This window comes from Chrysemys picta, chromosome 4 (genome assembly GCF_011386835.1).
Source record: "Chrysemys picta bellii isolate R12L10 chromosome 4, ASM1138683v2, whole genome shotgun sequence".
Lineage (NCBI taxonomy): Eukaryota > Metazoa > Chordata > Testudines > Emydidae > Chrysemys > Chrysemys picta.
In genome coordinates, this window is record NC_088794.1 from 108,839,601 (window position 1) to 108,855,455 (window position 15,855).

General features: G+C 43.1%; 1 protein-coding gene across 3 annotated transcripts in view; it reads right to left on the reverse strand.

Moving 5' to 3' along the window:
- Window positions 1-5,512: 5,512 nt before the first annotated feature.
- SNX6 (sorting nexin 6) overlaps window positions 5,513-15,855 on the reverse strand; it is a 49,281-nt gene continuing 38,938 nt past the window's right edge. For all 3 annotated transcript variants that reach the window (XM_005285328.5, XM_024101926.3, XM_065593259.1), the window contains one exon: window positions 5,513-6,217. In XM_005285328.5, the coding sequence (XP_005285385.1) occupies window positions 6,164-6,217 (54 nt within the window). In that variant the 3' untranslated portion in view covers window positions 5,513-6,163. The remainder of the gene's footprint in view (window positions 6,218-15,855) is intronic.

The window sequence follows — 15,855 nt, forward strand, 5'->3', positions numbered from 1 at the left end:
ACAACAGAACCACAGTTCTGGAAAAAGACTCATGGTTCAAATCACTAACCAAAGACTCAGGCCTTGTCTACACTGGCAAGTTTCTGCACAGTAAAGCAGCTTCTGCGGTGTAACTGCCAATGTGTACAGACTGCCAAGCCACTTAGTGCGCAGAAACTGCACAGTTGCAGCGCTGTAAAAAACCACCCCAATGAGAGGCGTACAGCTTTCTGCGCTGGGGCTACACCCTGGTCGATTACAGCGCTGCAATTGGCCCCCCCGGAGGGGTCCCACTGTGACACATGGCTAGAAAGGGTTAAACATCCTGCACAATAACCCTCAAAAGACATGTGGGGAGATGTCTGTGTTTTTGTGTATTTACATATGTATGAGTATGGTTGACAATGTAATCAAGTCCCTGTCTATGCTGTATTCTGATAATTCAGAGATCAAAAGAACATCCTAGCACAGGGGTCGGCAACCTTTCAGAAGTGGTGTGCCGAGTCTTCATTTATTCACTCTAATTTAAGGTTTTGCGTGCCAGTAATACATTTTAAGGTCTCTTTCTAAAAGTCTATAATATATAACTAAACTACTGTTGTATGTAAAGTAAATAAGGTTTTTAAAATGTTTAAGAAGCTTTATTTAAAATTAAATTAAAATGCAGAGCCCCCGGCCTGGTGGCCAGGAACCAGGCAGTGAGAGTGCCACTGAAAATCAGCATGCGTGCCATAGGTTGCCTACCCCGTCCTAGCATTTAAATAAATTGTAAACACGGGATATCTCTGTATTCATCTCTTTTTGAAATGTATAGCAAATAATCTGTGAATGGTAGAGGAACAAGCAAAATTGCCTTAAGTTAATACTATAGCTAAATACCAGTGAGGACCTCTTTCAAAGTCATCCTAATTACCTTTTGTTCCCAGAGGAACTCCCAACTTATCAAAGAGGACATGAAATTGTATAAAAGATCCTTGGGTTCTGATTCTGTCATCTCAGATTTGCTTAAGCTTCATCAAGGGACATTTGAGTCGCAAGACTGAGGTCTTAGTTAGGGTAGTACGCCCTGACTATGATATTTGCACATTGGACTATAACCTATGAAGTGAATTCTAAAGGAACTCTTTGCAACTACAAAGCTCACCATCTCTGCTATGAATCTAAACCTCAATGAATTGAACTCATGGTTGTATGTATATTGATCTTTTAACCATTCTCTCTTTTTTGTTTTTTAATAAACTTTAATTTAGTTAATAAGAATTGGCTGGAGCGTGTATTTGGGTAAGATCTGAAACATTCATTAACCTGGGAAGTAATGTGTCTAAGCCTTTGGGACGGGTAGAACCTTTTCTTTTATATGATGAAATAAGACTTTCAGAAATCATCATATTTGACTTAGTTCCCTTAAAGCGATCCAGCCTCAGGCCTCCATCCAGATACCTGTGTTGTTTGGATTTCTGAGTAACCAGTAAGGTAATAAAGAAGCTGTTGTATGGTGGCTTGATAAATCTAAGTATTGGAATATCCACCAGCTTTATGCGGAGTGTCTTCCCCATTCTTTGGGGTTTACCCTAATTGAATGACCTCAGCTGGCCCCAGCTGAGACCCCAGTCACATGCACAATGCCTGTTCTTGCCTTTCTGGTCATCAGTCTCAGCACATCTTTCCAGGTGACCATGCCTGCTCCATGTACCAGGCGATCCTCTGTACTCTGAGCTGCTGGACCTCATCAGCATTTGGGGAAAGGAGGCTGTCCAGGCCCAGCTGCGCTCCAGCCATTGGAATTATGATACCTACGGCCAGATCTCATGATTCAGGACAGAAAGGGGCCATGACTGGGACACACTGCAATGCAGGGTCAAAGTGAAGGAGCTGCAGAATGGCTTGGGCGGCAAACCGCCGCTCCAGTTCCACGCCTATGAGCTGCCGGTTATACAAAGATCTGGACGCGATATTCGCTGGCGACCCCACCTCCACTGCGAAGGTCACTGTGGATACTTCAGTGGCTCACATGCCAGTCAATAGTGGACCGAGCCAGGAGGAGGAAATCTTGAACAAGGATTGGGACCCAGAGGCAGAAGACGACTCGGAGGTCAGAGATGCATGCAGCCAGGAGCTCTTCTCTGCCTTAGAGGAAACGCAAACAGGAGAGGAGACGCCTGGGAAAGTGGCTTTGATTTTAGGAAATCGCTAAAGCGAGTTGTTGGGAGCATGAAGGTTGCAGAAAGCAGGCGTGTGTCTGTATGATGTTGCTTGACTCCCTCACTTCATAGGAATCTGCCTCAGAGATCTCCACAAAACTCTCATGGAGACACTGGGCAATCTGCTATCACAGGTTCTTTGGCAGAGCTGCTTTGTTTCTTGCACCATTAAGGGTAACTTTCCTGCACCACTCTGCCGTCATGGAGGGGGGGGAGGGGGGAAGGGAGACCATTGCTGCACACAGGCGAGCCGCATAAGGGCCAGGGCAGAAGCCGCAGTCTTAGAAAAGACCCTTCCTTGATTCCCTGTTCACTCTCAGCAGCAAGATATCTTCCATAATGAACACAGCCTGTGGAAAATACAGTAATGATTATAAAGCCCCCCCTACAGTGCTGGCTCTCCCCAAGAGCCACGTGCCCAGTGTACTGTACGGTCCTGGAACCTGATTTTTCCTGCCGCTGTGGTTACTCACCATTTGGGGGGTCTTGTGGCTCATGTGTGCTTGCCTGGGGTCAGCCAGTTAGTGACAGGTATGTGAACAATGGCTGTGTTTTAAAATCACTGAATCAGTGGTCTCTGTGTTGCAAACAATACTGCTTCTGTAAATGCTCTGTATTTTGGCTTCACAGATATGACCTTGGGAGTCCAGCCTCCCTCTTTATCGCTGGCTGAACCGCTGTGCAGAATTAGAAAGCGTCCACGAAGAACTAAAGAGGACTTTCCGCATGATGTCATGATGCACTCCGTGGCCGAAAAACAAAAATTGAAGGAGTGGTGGGACAGCGAGAAGAGGGACCGACAGGAGAACGCAACACACCAGAACGAAGCCACGGAGCAGCTCTTAAATTTTATGGAGTGCCAAGCGGACACGCTCCAGGCACTATAGCACTGCAAACCGAGCAGTTCCACGCCAGTCTTCCCCTGCAGCCACTGTCGCAAAACTCTTTCCCAGGCGCCCCCCCACTTCCCCAAGACGCCGCCTCCTCCTGGGGCCCTCCCTTTCCCCATCCCCCTCAGTGCTGATGTGTTGTTTTGTTGGTCTCTCTCCTCCAGTTGTTTTTTAATAAAAGAGTTGTTTTGGTTTGAAAGCAATCTTTATTCCATTAATTGAAAGCAAACAGAGGCCTTTCAAAGCAACAGGCACTTTTCGTAAACCTTCATAGTGCATTGTTTGCATCAATCACAATCACCTACTACCATTACAAGCATTGGACTCCCGAGCATAGCAACAATTAGTGGCTTTCAGCTTCAAATTGCTGCCTCAAGGCACCCCTGATCCTTATGACCCTGTTCTGTGCCCCTCTAATAGCCCTGGTCTCTGACTGTTCAAATTCAGCCTCCAGGTGCTGAACCTCAGCGGTCCAGCCCTGAGTGAAGCTTTCACCCTTCCCTTCACAAATATTATGGAGCGTACACCACACGGCTATAAGCATAGGAATATTGCCATCGGCCAGGTCCAGCCTCCCATATAGGCAGCGCCAGCGGGCCTTTAAACGGCCAAAAGCACAGAACAGTCATTTTGCACTTGCTCAGCCTGTTGCTGAACCGCTCCTTGCTGCTGTCAAGGTTACCTCTGTATGGCTTCATAAGCCACAGCATTAAGAGGTAGGCAGGGTCTCCCAGGATCACAATGAGCATTTCAACTTCCCCTAAGGTGATCTTCTGGTCCGGGAAGAAAGTCCCTGCTTGCAGCTTCCTGAACAGGCCAGTGTTCCGAAAGATGTGTGTGTCATGCACCTTTCCAGACCAGCCTGCGTTAATGTCCATGAAATGCCCACAGTGATCCACAAGTGCCTGGAGAACCATAGAGAAATACCCCTTCCGATTAATGTACTCGGTGGCTAGGTGTTCTGGTGCTAGAATTGGAATATGCGTGCCATCTATCACCCCTTCACAGTTAGGGAAGCCCGTTTGTTCAAAGCCATCCACAATGTTATGGACGCTACCCAGGTTCACAGTTTTTCGGAGCAGGATGCGATTAATGGCCCTGCACACTTCCATCAACACGAGTCCAATGGTCGACTTTCCCACTTCGAACTGGTTAGTGACCGATCAGTAGCAGTCTGGAGTAGCCAGCTTCCACAGTGCAATCACCATGTGCTTCTCCAATGGCAGGGCAGCTCTCAGTCTCGTGTCCTTGCGCCACAGGGCTGAGGCAAGCTCACACAGTCCCATGAATGTGGCTTTCCTCATCCGAAAGTTCTGCAGCCACTGCTCATCATCCCAGACGTGCATGATGATGTGATCCCACCAGTCAGTTCTTGTTTCCCGAGCCCAAAAGCAGCATTCCACTGTGGTCAACACCTCCTTGAATGCCACAATCTCGTATCATAGCTATTACACGTGGCGAGATCAATGTCAAACTACTCTTGTCTTTGTAGTTTAAGGAATAACTCCACTGCCACGCATGACGTGTTAGAGAAAGTGAGCAGCATATTGGTCAACAGTACAAGATCCATTCCTGCAGCCCGAAGAGGCAGGACGCGCAGTACACAAACCATTGAAAGATGATGCCAAATGTGGAAGGAAGCACAGAGATTTCTGGGATGTGAAGCAATGCACTATGAGGCATTGCGACAGGGTCCAGGAGGCCCCGCGACCCCCTCCGTCTTCCCACAACTCTTAGCAGCAGAAGAGGAAGAGATGCTCTGTGGGATAGCTGCCCAGAATGCACCGCTCCGAATACCGATGCAAGTGCCACAAGTATGAACACGCTATTGTGCAGGCAGCTGACAGCGTGAACACACATCAGCGGTTTCCCTTCAGCACTCCCTGAGTGGCAATGTAACTCTGCCAGTGTAGACATACCCTAAGGATCCAAAGTCAGTAAGAGTCACAGCCCAAAATTTTGGTCAGGGGAATGTGACCCTCCTCTGTCATTCCTGCCACTCCTTCATGTCCAAATTGTTGTTTTTGGGTTTGTTTTTTGTTTGTTTTTTTGAGACAGAGCTACTTGTGTTTAACCAAGAAGGGGCGAATTACAACACTGTCTCTTTGACTGCCTCCCCTGCTTTCTAAACTCATGCTTTTGCCACTCCTCTTCCTCTTTCCTACTAAAAAAAACGAACTCTCTTTAAAAATTACTTTCCTCTAGAATGGTAACCAAGTCTGAAACAATGTCTAAGTGAACTAGACGGTACCAGCAGATAGATAAGCTAATAAACCTTCAAATTTAAGTGAGAAAAGTTATTGGAAGAGTCTAGCAGGAAGCAGGGTCAGTCCAATCCAACAATTTGCTTCAGAGGACGAGTGGAGAAAATGCTGATCAAATTAACCAGATTTGCTACAAATGCCTATTTAAATTATTATAGATGATACAATGACTGCATAGTTTTAGAAAAAAAATCACTGATTTCACAGTTTATTTTACAATAATTGGGATTAGTCTACAAGTTAAGGCAAACATACTAATGCATTTGCTTTTCCTTTTAAATCATAATTATAAAGATTACATAAAGTTCTCCAAAATTTCTAAGAAATGTTCATTATTTGGAAAAAATCATTAAGATGCTTGACACCAGGACATGGAAAAACTAAGACAATGCATACAATGCTTTATAACAACAATATTCAAACATCTAATGGCAATATTTAATCCATTTGAACAATGCATTCAAATGGGCAACTTCAGAAATTACTTACAAAAGGTAAATAAGATTGGCAGCCATACCATAATACTATTCATAACATGAACATAATTATATTGGCTACTTTCACAAAGAAACAGGACATTTGATTTCTGAACAATGAAAGCATACAATGATTAAATAAACGTGTGTGTGAATACATGTGCATAAATGAGTATGCTGTTGCTTCATATAGTCTGGAACTGCTTTCAGGAGTCTTCACTTTTTCAGATAAGAGGAGCTTATTTATGCATACTTTGCCAACTGATTTCTCCGGTGAGATGTAAATCCCTATAAAAGTCATGAAAACAAAATCCAGAAGAAGGCAGCCCTTGTTAGTGGATGGACAGAGTGTTTTATGTGTCTCCATTTAACACTGCCAGGCAGCTCTGCAGCAGCTGCAAGTTACCCTGTAGAAATAAAGAAAAAGACGACCACATTTCCCTATTTTCTGAGGTATAAAATATTTTTAAAAGAAGATAAAATTACTTATTTATTAAGCAGCATGGATAGTTATAAAACATTTGTAAAATATTTTTGTTTAAGCAATTTTCATCTTTTAGAAAGATCTGTTGAACATAGCAAGCCGATCTCAAGGAACCGCTAATCAGAAATTTTGAGATCTAGTACATTTTCTGAATTTGGTTACTTTAAATAACTTCTCCACTACATCTCATGTCCTTCCCATACATATCTCAACAAAAGTCTATTTGTGATACAAAACACAACAAATTCACCATAGAAGTCTGTCGTCGTCCTTTCTTTTACAGTTAAATTCTCAGTTGTGAAAGGATGACTGAGATTTGTGTGGAAGATATTCTTTCAGATACCCCTCACTCAAAAAAGACAGTAATACTACTATTGTCAGATTATTCCCATAACAAAATTATTCAAGTAATACATTGTATATAAGTAAAAATAAGCTAGACAGGAATTTCTTTGAGATATTTATCTTGGAGCAATGCAGGAAAACAGAATCAATTAAATGCCCTAAACCAATGATTTAAAGGGTGGTCCTATCCTGAAAAATTACAAAAAGTGGCACCTTATTCCTCAGACATGTTCCATGTGTGTTATCACTTTGGTAGTGACAAAATAAAAAACTAACTTGTTAGCACTGCAGAGAGAGCAGCTATAGGAGAGTGGTTATAAGAACTGTTAATCAATTTTCAACTGCAAGGCCAAATCTATCCCTAGTTGTACAGATGTAAATAAAAACAAATTGGCGTGCAAAATCTTCATTACTAGTGATGCAGAAAGCAACAAACAACTTGAGTTTGTACTCCAATCTAAAACTGAAGAGTATCGGCAAGAAACAGGAATTGGTAAGAATGAACATTCTAATATTCCATCTAGTCCAATACAAGATGGACAGACAAAACCCCATAATGCACAATTATACCATGGAAAATGCTTCTTGATCCCAGTTAGTAATGAACATATACCCTATCAAGCATGTGAACTGATAAATTTTATAGTTTTAAATTCTGTTCTTAGTCAAATCCAGGTCTTTCTTGGTAACTATTTGCTTCTGTAACCTGTAGCAGTGAGTTCCATCACTTTATATATGATCTTAATTTCAAATTTGATTTTTAATATAAAGAAGCTTTTGATATGTAAAAAAAAAAAAAGCTCTACTGCTTCTGTTTAACCTATATGACTAAAATTCTTGCACCTCTCCAAAGTAAGCAGTTCAATTATGTATAAAAGACTTCATATAAAAAAAAATAATCTCACAGCCATCCCCCACTGTTTATTTTGTTTCCTTTGCCCTTCTTTGGAGAAATGGAACAATCATGTCAGTTAAAACTCCAAACACCAATCTTGTCTGATCCTTTACCCCATCCATCCTCCACTCACTGGCAGCAGTCACCAGTACTCCACAAGAGAAACTAAGGCTAGGTCTACACTACCCGCCTGAATCGGCGGGTAGAAATCGACCTCTCGGGGATCAATTTATCGCGTCCCCTCGGGACACGACAATCGATCCCCGAATCGACGCTCTTACTCCACCAGCGGAGGTGGGAGTAAGTGCCATCGACGGGAAGCCGCAGAGGTCGATTTTGCCGCCGTCTCTACAGCGGGGTAAGTCGGCTGCGATACGTCGAATTCAGCTACGCTATTTGCGTAGCTGAATTTGCGTATCTTAAATCGACCCCCCCCCCCGTAGTGAAGACCTGCCCTAAGTTTTTCCTGTTGTATATATGAATTACACCAACACGGTGTTTTCTTATATCCATCCTTCCAACCCATGTAAGGTGCAGGGAGAAATCACCTATGTTGCTAAGTCACAGGGACCCAGGACTCTGAGGCTCATGTTAGTAGACTGATCATGGCAAAGGTTGATCTTTGCCCAATGCTGGAAAGGTGAAAGAGGTAGAGTGGAGCCTATAGTATGCTGGAAGAATAGACAAAATGTGTGTGTACTGTATATGGATGGCAATACATGAGAGACTGTGGTCTCTGGCCTGCAACAGGTGGATCTAGTTGCCAGCCAGGTATATGTAAAACATGTAAAAATAGAGGATTTTGGATTCCAGCCATTCTACTGAATAATTAACAGGCAATCTCTCATCAACATGGGGAAATTATGTAGGAAACTCATTAGCATTAATGTTAATTAAATCCATGCATCAGTGGGAAAACAGATCCATTCAAGTTTAAGGAAATCCCAACACTGCCATATTAGAATGCATAAGTCACTTCTGACAAGTGGTACACTACTTAACTTTTCTGATCTGTGGTGATGGGCATTTTTTCCCCTTTAAGAATAGAACAAGTTTCATATACTAAGAACAGAACAAGTTTCATATACTAAAACTTTCAGATACTGGGTGGCAGATGAGGAACACATCCCTCATAACCACTATGTTTGGAGAAGACAACAAAAACCTGTATTATTGTAAGGCATACATGTCAAAACTGGGTTTTGTCCCACCTTACATCCACATTTGAGTATCTAAATTTAATTGCCAGATCAGGATTCTGTAATGAGTTGTTGATTGAACTATGTAAGCTGCACTTAAGTTGCATTGTTTATCCTCACCAATTCCAGAGTATGATCACCACCTTGTTTATGAACTGTAGTTCAAGTTCAAAGTTACAGAACTAAGATAGTTTTAAAGTGGTAACCAGGTTTACACGTGATTTTCACATGAGATAGCCAAACATTAAATACAGACTTCCACACTTACACCTCAAGAACGTCTATATGCATAATATATTGAACTTGCGAACCAAGTGAGTTGCGAATCGAGTGAGCTGCAAACAGAGGGAGTTTGCCTAGGAATCGAGCTAGGATGAGTGTTGCACTGGGGGGCTGCGTTGAGAGATGGTAGGGTGAATATCTGAGTGTTTGTCTGCTGTGACCATTTATCTGACTGGTGCTAGTTGCAGGGACTGTTTGGGTGTTTGTTTAAAAAGTGTGACTGTTTGACCATATGGGTTGTTTGTCTGAACAGTTTGAACAGCATTTCATAGTCACTATCGCTGTCCTGGTCACGTGGTCGATAATAGATCCCTACTGTTATATTCTTATTAGAACATGGAATTACTATCCATGAGATTCTATGGAACATGTGGATTCATTTAAGATTTTTACTTCATTTGATTCTACATTTTCTTTCACATATAGTGCCACGCCACCGCCCCCCCCCCCCCCCGGCATGACCTATTCTGTCCTTCAGATATATTTTGTACCCTGGAATGATTGTGTCCCATTGATTGTCCTCACTCCACCAGGTTTCTATGATGCCTATTATATCAATATCCTCCTTGAACACGAGGCACTCTAGTTCATCCATCTTATTATTTAGACTTCTAGCATTTGTGTACAAGCACTTTAAAAACTTGTCACTGTTTATTTGCCTGCCCTTTTCTGATGTGTCAGATTCTTTTTTATGTCATCCATCTGCCATCCAGATCTGGAAACTCGAGAAGTGTGCTGCTTGGCTGGAGCTAGAATTCAGGATGTGACAGAGCGTCTGCCAAGACTGATCAAGCCCTTGGACCACTACCCCTTCCTACTTCTCCACGTGGACATCAATGATACTGCCAAGAATGATCTTGAGTGGGTCACTGCACACTATGCGGCTCTGGGAAGGAGGATAAAGGAGTTTGAGGCGCAAGTCATGTTCTTGTCCATCCTCCCTGTTGAAGGAAAAGGCCCAGGTAGGGACCATCGAATTGTGGAGGTAAATGCGTGGTTGTGCAGGTGGTGTCGGAGAGAGGGCTTTGGATTCTTTGACCATGGGATGTTGTTCCAGGAAGAAGGATTGCTAAGAAGAGATGGGATCCACCTAACGAAGAGAGGGAAGAGCATCTTCGCAGGCAGGCTTGTTAACCTTGTGAGGAGGGCTTTAAATTAGGCTCACCAGGGGATGGAGACCTAAGCCCTGAGGGAAGTGGGATACTGGGAGGAAACACAAGGAGGAGGGTGCAACAGGGAAGGCCTCCTGATTCATACTGAGAAAGTAGGGCAATCGGCTAGTTATCTTACATGCCTGTACACGAACGCAAGAAGCCTGGGAAACAAGCAAGAAGAATTGGAAGTCCTGGCACAGTCAAGGAATTATGATGTGATTGGAATAACAGAGACTTGGTGAGGTAACTCACATGACTAGAGCACTGTCATGGATGGGTATAAACTGTTCAGGAAGGGCAGGCAGGGGAGAAAAGTTGGAGGAGTTGCACTGTATGTAACTGAGCAGTATGATTGCTCAGAGCTCCACTATGAAACTGGAGAAAGGTCTGTTGAGAGTCTTTGGGTTAAGTTTAGAGGTGAGAGCAACAAGGGTGATGTCATGGTGGGCGTCTGCTATAGACCACCAGACCAGGAGGATGAGGCAGACGAGGCTTTCTTCAGACAACTAACAGAAGTTTCTAGATCACAGGTCCCGGTTCTCATGGGGGACTTCCATCACCCTGACATCTGGTGGGAGAGCAATACAGCAATGCACAGACAATCCAGGAAGTTTTTGTAGAGTGTTTAGTACAACTTCCTGGTGCAAGTGCTGGAGGAGCCAACTAGGGGCTGTGCTCCTCTTGACCGGCTGCTCATAAACAGGGAAGAATTGGAAGAGGAAGTAGAAATGAGTGGCAACCTGGGCAGCAGTGACTATGAGATGGTCAAGTTCAGGATCCTGACGAAAGGAAGAAAGGAAAGCAGCAGAATACAGACCCTGGACTTCAGAAAAGCAGATTTTGACTCCCTCAGGGAACTGATGGGCAGGATCTCTTGGGAGTCTAACATGAGGAGGAAAGGAGTCCAGGAGAACTGGCTATATTTTAAAGAAGCCTTATTGAGGGCGCAGGAACAAACCATCCCGATGTGCAGAAAGAATAGCAAATACAGCAGACAACCAGCTTGGCTTAACAGGGAAATCTTCGGTGAGCTTAAACACAAAAAGGAAGCTTACATGAAGAGGAAACTAGGACAGATGACTAGGGAGCAGTATAAAAATATTGCTCAAGCATACAGGGGTGTAATCAGGAAGGCCAAAGCACAATTAGAGTAGCAGCTAACAAGTGTTGTGAAGGGTAACAAGTAGGGTTTCTACTGGTATGTTAGCAACAAGGTGGTGGTCAGGGAAAGCGTGGGATCCTTACTGAATGGGGGAAAGCAACCTAGTGACAGATGATGTGGAAAAAGCTGAAGTACTCAATGCTTTTTTTGGTTTGGTCTTCACAGACAAGGTCAACTCCTAGATTGCTGCACTGGGCAGCACTGTATGGGGAGGAGGTGAGCAGCCCTCAGTGGTGAAAGAACAGGTCAAGGACTATTTAGAAAAGCTGGACATACACAAGCCCATGGGGCAGGATGCAATGCATCCGAGGGTGTTGAGGGAGTTGGCTGATGTGATTGCAGAGCCATTGGCCATTATCTTTGAAAGCTCATGGCGATCAGGGGAGGTCCCAGACGATTAGAAAAAGGCAAACATAGTGCCCATCTTTAAAAAAGGGAAGAAGGAGAATCTGGGGAACTAGAGACCGGTCAGCCTCACCTCAGTCCCTGGAAAAATCATGGAGCAGGTCCTCAAGGAATCCATTTTGAAGCACTTGGAGGAGAGGAAAATTATCAGGAACAGTCAACATGGATTCACCAAGGGCAAGTTATGCCTAACCAGCTGATTGCCTTCTATGATGAGATAACTGGTTCTGTAGATATGGGGAAAAGCTGTGGACATGATATCCTTTGACTTTAGCAAAGCTTTTGATACGATCTCCCACAGTATTCTTGCCAGCAAGTTAAAGAAGTATGCATTGGATGAATGGACTGTAAGGTGGATAGAAAGCTGTCTGGATCGTCAGGCTCAATGGGTAGTTATCAATGGCTCAATGTCTAGCTGGCAGCTGTTATCAAGCAAAGTGCCCCAGAGATCAGTCCTGGGGCCGGTTTTGTTCAACATCTTCATTAATGATCTGGATGATGGGATGGACTGCACCCTCAGCAAGTTCACGGATGACACTAAACTGGGGGGAGAGGTAGATATGCTGGAGGGTAGGGATAGGGTCCAGAGTGACCTAGACAAATTGGAGGATTGGGCCAAAAGAAATCTGATGAGGTTCAACAAGGACAAGTGCAGAGTTCTGCACTTAGGATGGAAGAATCCCATGCACTGCTACAGGCTAGAAACCGATTGGCTAAGCGGCAGTTCTGCAGAAATGGATCTGGGGATTACAGTGGACAAGAAGCTGGATAGGAGTCAACAGTGTGCCCTTGTTGCCAAGAAGGCTAACGGCATATTGGGCTGCATTAGTAGGAGCATTGCCAGCAGATTGAGGGAAGTGATTATTCCCCTCTATTCGGCACTGGTGACGCCACATCTGGAGTATTGTGTCCCTTTTTTTTTTTTTTTGGCATACAGATGTGGTCTCCTCATCTCAAAAAAAAATATACTGGCATTAGAAAAGGTTCAGAGAAGGGCAACTAAAATGATTAGGGGTTTGGAACAGGTCCCATATGAGGAGAGATTAAAGAGGCTAGGACTTTTCAGCTTGGAAAAGAGGAGACTAAGGTGGGATATGAGAGAGGTATATAAAATCATGAGTGTTGTGGAGAAAGTGAATAAGGAACAGTTATTTACTTGTTCCCATAATATAAGAACTAGGGGCCACTAAATGAAGTTAATGGGCAGCAGGTTTAACAAATAAAAGGAAGTTGTTCTTCACACAGCGCACAGTTAACCTGTGGAACTCCTTGCCTGAGGAGGTTGTGAAGGCTAGGACTATAACGGGGTTTAAAAAAGAACTAGATAAATTCATATAGGTTAAGTCCAGTAATGGCTATTAGCCAGGATGGGTAAGGAATGGTGTCCCTAGTCTCTGTTTGTTAGAGGGTGGAGATGGATGGCAGGAGAGAGATCACTTGATCATTACCTGTTAGGTTCACTCCCTCTGGGACACCTGGCATTGGTCACTATCAGTAGACATGATACTGGGCTGGATGGACCTTTGGTCTGACCCAGTATGGCCATTCTTATGTTCTGGGCCCCCCCGCACTACAGAAAGGATGTGGACAAATTGGAGAGAGTCCAGCGGAGGGCAACAAAAATGATAAGGGGGCTGGGGCACATGCCTTATGAGGAGAGGCTGAGGGAACTGGGCTTATTTAGTCTACAGAAGAGTGAGGGGGAATTTGATAGCAGCCTTCAACTACCTGAAAGGGGCGGGGGGGTCCAAAGAGGATGGAGCTAGGCTGTTCTCAATGATGGCAGATGACAGAACAAGGAGCAATGGTCTCAAGTTGCAGTGGGGGAGGTCTAGATTGGATATTAGAAAAAACTATTTCATTAGGAGGGTGGTGAAGCACTGGAATGGGTTACCTAGAGAGGTGGTGGAATCGCCAACCGTAGAGGTTTTTAAGGCTGGCTTGACAAAGCCCTGGCTGGGATGATTTAGTTGGTGTTGGTCCTGCTTCGAGCAGGGGGATGGACTAGATGACCTCCTGAGGTCTCTTACAACCCTAATCTTCTATGATTCTATTAATTTACTTTCTCGCAGTCACAAGCTACACAAACCTGCATAGTTTAGAACTGTCTGGAGGTTTTCACTTGTCTAAAAAGGTACCACAGAAACAGCTTTACCTTCTACTGACAAAGGAGGGTAACAATAATTTAAAATTCAGTTTTCATTTTAGATGTATATGTGGAATTTACATAATCCCCCTTCCAAAAATTTAGTTCCAGAGAGGGGGCACGAGGCCTCAATCACTCCCCATCTCACTGATTCTGAGAAAGATGATAAGGCTTTGAGGTACAGTGGACATTATTTACAAGTCTACAGAACTTTTCATGAAAATAAGTTCTTATTCATAATTCCAGCATTTGGGAGGAAGGTTTAAACAAACAGCTTCTGGTGTTCAGTCAAATAGTAAGGAGATCGAAAGCCTGCCCCATAATTTTAATAGAGTGACATACCCTTAACGTTTTACTGGTCCCACCACTGACTTTATCAAAATAAGCCTTAATATCAAAGCCTCCTACCTACTTCATGAAGCGTCATTACTGGGGTTTGTTTTCTCCCCTCTCCCCCACACCATTTTAACAGTTCCTTAAAATGAAAATCCACCAGAGCCAAAAAAAGGCTCTCTTATTAAAAGTGGTATTTGGAGGTCTGAAGCAGGTTTTTACCAGCATTCCATTTTGCCAGTGACTGTATGACGTATGCCTATTATGACCATTCCAGAGATAGCAATCTAAAATCTGAGAGAGGCAAAGGCAGCTTGGTCAGAACATTTCCACTTTGACCACAGCCAAAACTATTTATATGATCATTTTGAAGTTTTAAGTTTCCTTTGGATTGTCCTGAAGTAGTCAACTGCAATCATTTGATTCAACAGATCAGAGGAGTATCTAAAAATTTAAAGGTGGTCAACAGAAGCTTAAAGGTAAATAATATAACTAACTACAGTATCTTGCTTCAGCTTTAGTTTCTCTTTCATATTCTGTCACATTGTTAAAACAAAATTAGATTATGCAAGGGCATCATGAGTTATAATAATTTCCTGAGACCTAAAAGGAATGCAAAGTGCATTAGCATTTTGTGCCACCAGACAGACCAACAAGCACTAACAAGCTGAATAAAATAATTGAATTAACTAACTTAATCTAAGAATTGGTTTTATTTCATAACCATAGATCAAGTTGATCAGAATTTTCTATTATGCATTCCCTTGCTCCATTAGCAACGCTGTCTGCAGATCACATCTCTAAAATACAGGTATTATGAGCTTTGCAATATTTGACAAAGTAGGACTTGGATACTATCCAAAGGAGTAAATAGAGTGCTAGAGTTGAGAATGGAAAACAGAGCATTAGGTCAGAGACAAAGTGGAGTCTGAATTTATCAGTTTTTTCAAAGGTCTGAATCTGTGGCTAGCATCAGCATTACTGTTCCCTGGAAAGAATGAATGGAAGTGAGGAAATCTGGGTAACTAAATCACTGGAGAGGGAAGGAATTTGCAGCATATATTAAAGTAAATAGTACAAAAGGAAGTACTACAGACTCATGACTACGTACAGATTCCAAGCAAACGGTCTATGCTTAGAATTCTAAGTTCTTATAGACTAAAATAAGAACTCAGTATTTGGATGCACAATGTCCCCGATTCCCATCTCTGGTAAATTAAAAGCTAAAATTTTACACCATTCCCAAAATACACAGCATCTTTTGGACAAAGTGAAATGAGGACATTCAGAGCACCCCCTGGGTTTCTCTGGGTGACAGAGGCCCACTGCTGCCAAATGGCTGTTTAATACAAGCAATTCCTGTCTGAGACCTGACAAATTTACCACACCACTCACTAGCACAAGGGTTGGCAACCTTTCAGAAGTGGTGTGCCGAGTCTTCATTTATTCACTCTAATTTAAGATTTCGCGTGCCAGTAATACATTTTAACGTTTTTAGAAGGTCTCCTTTCTATAAGTCTGTAATATATAACTAAACTATTATTGTATGTAAAGTAAATAAGGTTTTTAAAATATTTAAAAAGCTTCATTTAAAATTCAATTAAAATGCAGAGCCCCCGGACTGGTGGCCAGGACCCGAG